Below are 11,530 nucleotides of genomic sequence, written 5' to 3' on the forward strand. Positions count from 1 at the left end.
TAATCCTCAGCTGGGGACCACACACCATGGCTCCTTCTGGACTGGCTGAACTTGTCCCGATTGGTCTGGTCCTGTTGTATTATGGCCTCCCTATCGCTGAATTCTCTCCTGAGTCAGGGCAATTAGGGAGGTGCTTTCATTTCCAAATGATGTGAAATCGCCCATGAGACAGGCTCCAATTAGATTCCTTTGAATCTGGGCATTTCTGCTGTACACCTACATAGGAAGGGAAGAAGTACCAGGCGGGGTCCATCAGACCCATTATCCTGGCTCCGGTAGTGCCCAGTTCAGATCTCTAGAAGGTACCTGGCAGATCCCAGAGAGCAGCTCCGTTTCCTTGTTGCCCACTCCCAGGGATAAGAGGCGGCTTTCCCAAGACTACCTGGCTGATTGTTTATGGGCTTCTCTTCCAGGAACTTGCCCAAACCCTTTTAAAATTCAGCTATGCTAAATGCCTTGACCGCATCCTCCATCAACAAATTCTACAGCTTGATGGTGCTTTGAACAATGAAATTCTTTCTCTGCTTTGTTTTAAATCTGATACCTGCTACTTTCACAGTGTCCCCTAGTCCTTGTACTATCTGAAATAGGAAATAACCGTTCTCTATCTGTTTCATGATTTCATAAACCTCTGTCGTATCTCCTCGGTCATCTTTTCTCCAAGCCCTAGCCTGATTTGTGACGAGGACTTGATGAGAAAGACAGAGACTGATAGTTCAGCAGAAACTCTGCTTACTGCCACGTGTGGGATCCAGGTTCAGAGGCTGCCTAAGCCTGGCTCCTCTTCCTCCACCTCAGGCCCCCGCCAGGGTTGGGGATGACACAGAGGGGGAAAAAAAACCCAAGCTGGGTTGATGAGCAGGAAAAAGGTGGAGAAAAGATATCTTCAGGGGAGTAAACCGAATGATTGACTGTAATTAGTTTTTCAATGTCTCTCTTTCATAGCTTAGGTTTTGTGTAATATGTTCTGTACTGATCGTAGGTTTTTGCCTCTCTCTTTTTCTCTCATACCACTCTGATACCTTCCCCTATTGGACTGCCGCTCATACACTGGCACACGCTTCTGTGCACTCTAGCTGACCCCTTAAGCTGGAAAATTTCACATTTTAACACACAGGTTACATTCACTTTAAGCAATATCCAATATCCATATGCCATCTAGTGGCCAGACTGACCAACACAAACCTTTTATATAGAGAGAATGCTCTCATCTGCCTCAGGCATAACTTTGTATGGGAACACCATCAACAAATGAGTTAATCTAGCAGAGGGGGGGGGGGTAAGGACCACCTCTGCTTAGCATCATTTGGAAGGGGCGTGCCACATTTTTCCCAAACTGCAGCGCGATATTCGTTCAGAAGCCACACACACCTTTGCGTCGGTTGCAAGTATTTCTTGTATAGCTGATCCTGCAACTTTAACTTTCACTTTTGTTTCAGGTATCTGGCAGAGGGTGGAAATGCTCCTCCTCCTGACACTCCTGGGTTTGACACTAGCTGTTGATGGTAACTTGGTTTCCTTCAAACACCATTTTTGACAAAGATTAAGCTTGGCCTGAGGTGACTTTTGGCAAATTGAGATAGGGGAGGACTGGATAGCAGGTGCATGGTGGCTAGACTGTGAAACCACTGTAAAGTCAGACCCAGGATTTTAAGCAGGATGTACGGCTCTGCGAGTAGCCAGCATGAATGGTAAAATTGGCAGAAGGGCTCGGTGACATCTTAAGCTATGAGCAGCAGGAATGGGAAAGCCAGTAAATAAGCTGCAGGAATATGGTTTTTGATATACACAAGAACCCAGATGAGCAGTTGTGCAGAGGATGTGGAGAGAGACAAGGAAGAACAAATGCAGGGAATGAGGTGGAAATGACCAAACTTTGCAATAGTGGAGAGACGTGCACAGAGAGAACACATAGTCAAAGAAAATCCATAACCATGGTTTGGTTTATGGTCATTGATTGTGTTTGACCTCGATTTCCAGCCTACATAGAGGAATTGGTATAGATTGTTTGTGCAAAGCTTCGCATCAGAAAGCTTGGCGCATCTCATGCAGCTAATAGTTTTAACATGGAAGCTAAATAATCATAAGAGTTTTTTATGGATCAGTTCATGGCCACCAAGTGCCACCAGATGTCCTCCATGTTTTGTGTGCATCATGCTAACTTAGCTTCACACAATATCTCAAGTATCTTGTGTTTTTCCTCTTCCTGCCTGGAGTCCACTACCAATGGCAAGTAAAGTCTCACCAGTAAAGTCTTTGGAGCCGTTTGCCCAGGTTTTAAAGATCTAGCAGTAACACTGTCACAAGCCATCTCAGAAAGGGATGACCACAGAGCTCCATGTCAAAGGGACAAGCTGAGCCATTTCTGTTTTTATCCCATTGCCTGTATGGATGTAGTCCTAGTTTTCTTAGGAAAATCAGACTTTTAAGTCCATACATGCAAGAGATCAAAACCAGGCTTGGCCCAGACATGGAGCTAAATAGTTGCCTATCTATGAACAGAAGAACTGAATTAAGCATACTTGCCAATGGACCAGCAAGCTAAGTCTTGAATAAGAAAGTGGCATTTCAGCCTGTGGGATAGACCTCGGCCATTGTGGCATGGAGGAGAAGCCTAGTGGTTATAGCAGTGGACTACAAACCAGGTCCTTGTGATCTTGGACAAATCACTTCACCCTCTGATGCCTCATGTACAAACTTAGATTATCATGTTGCATCTCTAGAGACCAAAATGTAACTTTGCTATTTATGCCCATGTAAGAGGGGGCACTTTTAACTTGGGGTAGGTTTGGGGGGACAGTTTTACATACACAGTCAGAGGTACGAACAGCAAAGTTGACAGCACTGCAGATTTTGTGTTATTTGAAGTGATGAAAGATAAAAGGAGTTAATTTGTACAATGTACTCTCTACCTAGCTGATACATTCTCTACCTAGCTTCAGTCAAGCTAGGTAGAGTACATTGTACAACACTTTTATCCTTCATCGCTCCAAATGACACAAAAATCTACATTGATGTCAACTTTGCTGTTCGTACCTCTGACTGTGTATGTAAAAGTGCCCCCTCTTACAGTGGTATAAATAGCAACGTTACATGTTGGTCTGTACAGAGATTCTCTCTCTTTTCCACTATATTTATAGCATTTTGATAAATCTAGGCCTTGGATTGTAAGCTCTCTGGAGTCAGGGAAATACCTAGAGTACCTGAATGTAATCCACTTTGAACTGGCTGAAAGGTGAAATATAAATAATAAATAAATAAATGATAAAATAAACTAGATTGAATTAGGGTAGAATGAAAGACAATATCAGTGTTGCAATTACAACATTCTTTAAATGTTCAGTATAAGGGAACAGTTATGTAATCACAAATTGAGAATCAAGCAATTAATTTGAGAGGCATGCTTTTTTCTCATGAGAACACAGCAACTGGCAAACAGGAACAAGCCAAAGGTGCCTCTAACCCAACATTCTGTCGCCAGCATAAATACTAGCAGGGAATGTGTATTGTGGCTCATCCCCATCACAGCCTTCCAGTTTCTAGAAGTTATGGTCCTCGAATGCGATGGATCATAATTTAAGAATGCAAGCTACCCGTACCGCAGAGATAAGCCTCAACTACTGGAATCTGAACTGGGCCCTTCGAGAACATTTCCCAGTTGAGCACTTTACTGTTTTGTAATTCATGCTTCATGGTCTTCTCTTTCAGGGCAATTGGAGGACAGAATTGTAGGAGGTTATGAAGTTGAGAAATATTCTGTGAAATACCAGGCATCTTTACAAGTTGAGGGCAGGCATTACTGTGGAGGGTCGCTGATCGGCTCGCAGTGGGTTTTGACAGCTGCTCATTGCTTGCAACCGTAAGTTTTCAAAAGTAGGAGAGCTTTTCTGACGTGGATCTGAAATACCACATTAACTAATTTGTGTTAGCTTTGTCTGTTCCAGAATAAAATCAATGAAAGTGGTGCTTGGAAAGCACTCGTTAGACATCGATGAAGATGTAGAGCAGGTGTATAACGTGTCCACTGTTTCCGTGCATCCATTATTTAATGCAATGACGTTTAACGCTGACATAATGCTTATAAAGGTGAGTGAGTGTCTCTGATTACTTTGCTGGTACAGTTACTATAACTAGAAGGATTTTCCATTAAAACAAAAAAAAAAAACAACTCAAATGTCCAGGTCATTTGCCTCATGACCCTGGGGGCTGGAGAGAAGGGGAACCCATATTCAGATGCATGCAAATCCAAACTGATTTGGTCCCTGTGGACCTATGTAGGAATTACAGGCTCAAAGTCTTGAAAAAGTTCACTGAAATGCTGATATAATTGATATTAAGGCTTGATTTACTAAGCCATTGTTGTTTCCCTGTTCTGTGTCTATAGAGAAAAAAAAGCTTACTGAATCAGGCCCTTAGTTTTGTTAACACTTAAAGACACTTTCTGGATTTGCAAAATGAGAATTTGAAAATCAAAGGTGCTTGTGGAATAGCAGGAGCTCGGGAAAAGGAAAAAGGCATTGCCAGTGGGGTCTCAAAACAAACCTGCCCTAGGGAAGAAGGAAGACAGCTCCAACAGGTCAGAGAGGCTTGGGGGATGAAGCGATTCACATCCAGCAGGGTTAATCAATGCATGCTCCATCCGCTGACTGATAATTAGCATTATCTCGTGATGAGAGCCCTTACAATGTAGCATCTTCCATTGGTGCCCTACCGCTGAATTCTAATTGCTCCTGTGCTTGCTTTTTTTTTTTTTCTATCCACAGCTTCACAAGAGAGTCAGACTGAACTTTTATGTGCAACCGGTGCTCCTGGCTGCCCAGGACACCACTCTGAAGAGTAGCACATGCTCTGTGTTTGGCTGGGGAGTTGAGAATGTGTACAGCAACAGCCTTTCCAATGTCCTCATGGGGGTCGAGGTTCCCAGTATGAGCCAAGCTGCGTGCAACTCCCGGTATCAGGGGAAAATAACTCAGTACATGATCTGTGCAGGGAAAGACGGCAAAGACTCCTGCAAGGTAAATCCCCACCCCCCAAAGGGGAAACCTGCGATCTTCTAGGACAGGAACTGATGGCAGTTCACACTTCCCAGGTGCCTGTTCTGAAATGGTTCTCTCCTTTTTAATGTTGCTTAGGGCGATTCTGGAGGCCCCATGGTCTGCAATGGCAAGCTGGAAGGCATCGTCTCATGGGGCAATGGATGTGCGTCCCCACAGTATCCCGGAGTCTACACCAGAGTGGCCTCTTTCCGCAACTGGATAGACAGAATGATGTCGCTCTAGTGATGCTCCAGGTCACGTCTGAACCTCACAAGCAAAACTAGGGTCATCTCTTGAGAAGTAGCAGTACAAGGCTGTTTCTTATTCTGGTAATTCTTACCTCAAATTAACAAAAGTATTTCAGAGCCTTCCTGGCGCAATAGGGTTGTCTATCTTGGTTATATACAACTTGTTATACCCTTGCCTTTAAAATCATCTGTAATAAATTCATCTTACAATTGCACAGGCTTTTTCTACCATCTGTCTGTTGAAATGCCCAAAAGATTACCTCTTAATTTTAATGAATCCAGCTTCCTTTGCCTTTGTAACCTGTTATTTTTTCCCCATTAAAACTGTGTTTTGTCCTGAGCACATCTGACTGTTCCAGAGAATTCTTGGCATTGGGTAAAACTCCATGAAAAGAGAGAGATGGATTTCTGGGGTGACGAGCATTAAAAGGCTTTTGGAAACCTAAAGCCTACATGTGGATAATGCTGGATCTGCCATTAATTGCTCATGTACATGGCAATCAGTTCAGAAGACTTTGGAGAGAAGACCTTGATTCCATAGAAACATCTCCGGCCTGGTTTATAAAAGAGGGATCTTCTTATTTTGTACCTATCATCATAAAGCTTCTGTTTTTGTAAATCAGAAACATTTTGATGAGGTTTCAGTCTTGCTGGACTGAATGAGCTCCGGTCGTGGCACAGCTTGGGCTTGTTCCACCTCCCACAGTTTGCAGGTTTGAAGGCAGGTAACATTAGTTCAAGGGTCTCATGAAAACGATTGAGTCAAAGAAAAGGACCGGCCACGGGGCACTTTCCAGAATTCCTTGTAGACTTTCCCTCTAAATCGAAAACAAGAGTTGCAAAACAGAACAATTCCATCATAAGATATTTTTTCAACTCAAATGCTTGCCCTCCCCCCTCGTAAAATACCCACCCGCTACCTCCCCCACATTCCTCCCCTCCCATCTCCTTCCTCCAGTGCCTCCTCTCCCCAGGGATGCAGCCGGCTTCATATTCGTGCATCTGCTAGGTCCTCCTGAGCAAATCCTATTTTTCCTAGGCCCACACGTTCACATATACTAAAATGGTTTCTTACATTTACCCCTTTTAAAATCTGATCATCTCCGAAACCATTTTTTGTACCACTCTTGAGATCAGAGGCCACCTCTTGAGTTATCTCTTTCTACTTCATGATAAAAGCTTGAGGTCTGAGAACACTGCCAGGGGGGAAGTGTGGCCCCGTGGCACTGCCGTAGGAGTCCAGATTTCCTGCAGCATGAGTTTTTTGGGGTTTTTTTAATTTAATTAATTTAAAATATTTTTATTCTGTAATATGCAAATAAATATGTTTGTGGGCAATAAAAACTTGACAGTACAGTTATACTATACAAACAAGTCGAAACACACGAAAAGATTACTTGATATCTAACATAAAAACAAACATTTAAAATGTAAACGAAAGTGAAACCTTTAAGAAAAAGAATGACAAGACACTCTTGTCATTGCCTTTGTGTGACCCTGAGCAAGCCACTTTACCACACTGTACCTCCATCATTGACTCTGCATGTGACCATAGGGGGAGTCATTTTATCTCCCTGGGGCTGTAGGATCAAGCTGAAAACAAGGGGTCATCTTAATCTGACTTTCCAAGTCCAAAAATAAAAAGCAGTAAACAGAAAGTAAATATGGGCATCTCCGCATTGATCGCTATCTGAAACCTGTCTTACAACATTATTCGGTACAAAAAGGCAAATGTGACATGGTATGAGGAAAAGGTCCACAACGTTCATTCTAAGAGCACGCAATCATTTACATAATAGGAGGACATTCCTGTCGGTTTGTACCACAAATAGCTCTTGGTACAAGAACAAACCATAACAAAAGAGAAACCAACTAAGGCCCAAGAGACATTTCTAAATGGGTGGAAGGCTACAGAATTCCCCCAGATTTTTTTTTGTTCTTGTTGGATTTTTGTTTCAGCAGCAAACAGCATCTCGTTGATCTGAAACCAACATGTCACGCTCGGAGAAGGTGAGCCTTGAACCATTGCCAAAGTAGTAGAGCCTGACGAATGGGGGTGCAGGTCAGGCCCCAGCATATGGTAGCCAAAACACCCACAGACAATATCTGGAAGGTGCGGGGTCTTCGCCTTCCCCACCGGTTGAGCCCTTGGGTTCTGGGGCCCGGCAGGACTTGGGAGGACCTGGTCAGGGATGAGGTCGAAGGAGAGAGGAGGCCAGGCACTAGTCTTGGACTGGTGGCAAGAAGCAAAGGCAAAGTCCAGACAAAAGTCATGGTGGGTAGCGAGTAGCAGAGGCGAGATCTAGGCAACGCTCATGGCGGGAGGCAAGCAGCGGAGACTAGATCGAGGCAAAGGTCGAAGCCAGGGAGTCAGTCCAAAACAGAGAAGGCAGGGGAGCTGGAAATGGAACCGCTAGACGGAGGCAAAGTCAAGGGGGGGGGGGGGGGGGGCGGGCAGACAGACAGACAGGAGGAACAAGGCAGCCAGCACCAGTGACGAAGGCAGGAGGGCCTCTTACTGCGGCGAGGATCAGCTGAGAGGCTGGCCTTTAAATAGGCCAGGTTGCTGATGTCATCAGACCGTGCCGAGAGGAGATTTCCTGCCGAAGGCCCTTTAAATGGCAGATAGGCGGGTGCGCCTGGGGGCAGGTCACCATCGGATGCATTGAGAGGTAAGGGGACGCCGGCCACGGCGTGGGTACTGTGGCCTGTGGGTCGTTAGGCCAAACTTCATCCAAAGTGACAAACTCGCAGGACTGGAAGAGGGTGAAAGAGTGCTTGTGCCTTCTGATTCTGTTCAGGCATAGGACACTACGTATTTTAGTATCACAGGAGGTATTCCACGCTGTCTGCGAGTGTGTGTGTTCAGTTCGGTACATAAAACGTGTTTGCAATTAGTAGGATGGCAGCCTAGAAAGAAGAGCCACAGACTGGAGTGGGGCTCAAGTTGTGATTTTTAAGGCTCACAGGAAGCGCTGCTGATGTGAAGATGCAGAAACCTCAGGGTGACGTCTGTAAAAGGCTGCGTCAGTCCTCGGCTTGTCTCTTGTTGAAGTTGTGCGATAGTTGGGTTTATTTTTGCATTGGTACTTTTCTGATGTCGTATTTCTCTGGCTCAGCCTTGCCGTCCACTGTGCCTGGATTTCTGTGACTAATCCAGCCCAGTGTCCCCCTCTCTCCCTCCCCCAAGTAAAGCCGCGATTGTGGAACATTGCACCGCCCCCACAATGCGGAGGTCATTAAGAGGAACTGGCGAGACGAAAAAAAGCTGGAACCAAAATCCTGTGCCACCCCTGCCCCGGAAAAAGGGCTCGTGCAGGGATCTGCAGAGGCTGCGGCTATTTGGAGCCAACAGGGTGACAGCAATGGATTATAATTGGGCCCTTTTTGAATGTGCGAATCATTAGGAGCAAAGGTGGACGTACTGAGGCCCAGGGCAGTAACGAAGGAGTGGGGCCCCCCGGCAGTGCCAGGCATTCTGAAGCTCCGCCTCTCTGCCATCACGCAGCTTTGCCAAGGGTGCTTGCCCCGCCCTGAAACCAAGCATTTCGACAGATAATTAGTGAACAGTAAGATTTGTAGAAGATCCTGATGGGCCCGTGTGGCGTTCTGGGCTTTAGGGAGCTGGGACTTGGCTGACTGCTGAGGATAAGCAGCCTCGGGAAAGGGAGTCTGTGCCTCCCCCTCGCCTCGCTCTAGGAGAACCTCGCTGTGGGGCACTGGTGGGCGGTGGCTGCAGATTTTGAAGGAGATCACAGTGAGCCATGAAGTTTTCTCCAGCTTAGGTTCCTCACGGGAATTAGAAAGGGAGGGCGTGCACTGTTTGACCTAGCTTTGGAGTACTTGCCACCTAGGTTTCTAAGTCAGATCAAGGACTTATCTAGTGTTAAAGTCAGATTATTACTTCGGTAGGGAAGTCGAGCTCCAGAAAAGGGGGGAAAAGACTCTCACTTATTTATTCTCCAAATTTATAACCTAACACTACTCCAGTGCTCAAGGTGGCTTGCAGTGACAAACATAAAACATCAAATCGAAACAAAAATCAATACATAAAAATAGCATTTGGTATCTCTGCTTTCAAGGAACAACCGGTCAAAGGTGGTTGTTTTTATTTACCTGATTTTTAAGTAAATGGAAATACTTAGACTGACGTTCATATTCGTACAACCAACACCTTATTATACATCGTCCCTTGAGGAAAAAGTTATTTGATCCTACTAAGGGCGTAGATTACCCATTTCAAATACACATCGGACTTTGGAATAAACTAATCAGACCAAACTATCTACAGTACTTTTCTTTTTTTTTGTCTTGCTCCTCCTCTTCTTTTGCCCTACATGTTCAAACCGTGCCCCCGATGGCACGCTTGGCCTGCTCTGGGGAAGCCTGGCCAGAGCGGCAGCTGCCGTTGGGGGCCCCCTTTTTCCCGCAGCCCTCTGTTGTGGCGGGCTCAGATCCTAGCCAGCCTCCCTGGGACGGGAGATCCGAACGCGGATGCCCTACACTGCAACGCTAGGGCCTGGGGGCCGGCCCACTCTGCAATGATTCCCTTAGGCTTACGACTGCCGTGGTATTCTTACTGCCACACTCTGCGTTTCGCTTCTACTCTCGCGCTCATATTCTTTTTCAATCCAGCGATTCAGCTAGAAATAAGAATCTGCAGTGCTCCATGTTTATCTTTCCTTTAGTTGGGGGGCACTACTTAATCTCCATAATATACAAATGCAGACTACATGGTTCAAGGGCAAAATGTGAGGTCAAGAGTCATCTAGATTGTGTTTTCATTTCAAGAGACATTGATTTTCTTCCATAGCAGTTACAGAAAAACACCCAACCACCACCTCATGCCTGCACCCCTAGCCTTCTGGTCTTCCCCCAAAAACCCAAGCTGCATCACTCAGGCTGTCCTGACAGCTTAAGGTCTCACTGAAGGCCCGGCCAGGGATTTCATCTGTACCTTACCACGGGCAGAAGAAAAGCAACCACTCCGGGAGACTTCAACTTTCAGAAATAATTAACAGAAATCAGAAGGGCAGGCATGTGGGAGATGAACCAGCCTTTGGACCAGAGATCAGGAGTTCATTGACCGTCATCATGCAAACAGGGACTCCTGAGGGCAGTGGTGCTGTCTATGTGAGATCATCTGGCCCTGGTTTAATTGGGGAGGAATGCAAATTCCAGGCCCTGGATTCCAACAACGAGAATCAGCAGAGTAAAATAACCAGCATAAGGTCTCCCTGCCGAGGTCACTGTCATCAGTGAAATATTTTCAGTCTTGGAATACTGAAGTCTAACAATCCTTCCCTGATCTCATCCCAGGCTGAGCCATGATCAATGCCCTCTGGATTTTATATTATTTCTCAGTCAATATGTCACTTCCTTTACACAGGAAGCCCTCTTACCCATCTGAAGCTCAGCAGTCAACACACTAGCTGCTGGTGCCCAACTTGACTAAAGTCACCTTAGGGTGATCTGCCGTAGACCAATCCTCATATTAGTGAGTTAGAATTGTGGTTTAATTACAAGAGAAGGTGATGCCTTTCAATGAAAAATAGCTTTCCTACTTCTCTCCACCTGATTTTGCTGTTTGCGTGGTACAAATCCTTCTTGCTATGACCACAGGTTGCATCACTAACATACATTGCTACCCTCTGAGCCTCTTTAAGAGAGGGGCTGCTAACCCTCCTAAGGAACTGGGAGGTGATAGGTGAAAGAACGTGGACAAAGGGTTTACAACGCGAGGTGCAGAGAAGGCAGAATCAGATGTAGCATTAGGAAATGTGGTAGATTCATAGAGCAGCCCTCCTGGAGTGGCAGCAGAGTTCAAAAAAGCCATCTGCCAATCACACAGAGGTGCTAGCAGTGGAGTTGCCAGCTGGCTCCATTTTACTTCAAGACAGGTTCATCCAGGCCTTGTTTTACCCCACTGCCTGCAGGCACTTCCAGTTCTGATTTTCCTATTGCAGGGGTGGCCAACTCCGGTCCTCGAGAGCCACAAACAGGCCAGGTTTTCAGGATATCGACAGGGAATTATGCATGAGATAAATTTGCATACAATGGAGGCAATAAATCTCCTGCATGCTCTTTGTGGATATCCTGTAAAAAAAAAAAAAGGCAATGGGGGTAAAACCAGGACTGGATAAGCCTGTCCTGAAAACCTGGAGCCACCTGGCAGCCCTGCAGCAATGGAAATGAAACGTGCAGTTCGTTTAAGCCAACTGTCAACAGTGTCTCTGTTGCATAAGA

The 11,530-nt window shown here is 45.6% G+C and overlaps 2 protein-coding genes across 4 annotated transcripts in view; one reads left to right on the forward strand and one right to left on the reverse strand.

The window, feature by feature from the left end:
• LOC115076829 (trypsin-3-like) overlaps positions 1 to 11,530 on the reverse strand; it is a 67,804-nt gene that overhangs the window by 30,902 nt on the left and 25,372 nt on the right. The window lies entirely within an intron of this gene.
• LOC115076830 (anionic trypsin-1-like) lies at positions 1,358 to 5,593 on the forward strand. The gene is made up of 5 exons (XM_029578764.1): positions 1,358 to 1,505; positions 3,709 to 3,859; positions 3,945 to 4,086; positions 4,764 to 5,015; positions 5,133 to 5,593. The coding sequence occupies exons 1-5, from the start codon at positions 1,460 to 1,462 to the stop codon at positions 5,277 to 5,279; spliced, it is 738 nt and encodes a 245-aa protein (XP_029434624.1). The 5' UTR covers positions 1,358 to 1,459; the 3' UTR covers positions 5,280 to 5,593.

This window comes from Rhinatrema bivittatum, chromosome 15, assembly GCF_901001135.1.
Source record: "Rhinatrema bivittatum chromosome 15, aRhiBiv1.1, whole genome shotgun sequence".
NCBI classification, from domain to species: Eukaryota; Metazoa; Chordata; class Amphibia; order Gymnophiona; family Rhinatrematidae; genus Rhinatrema; species Rhinatrema bivittatum.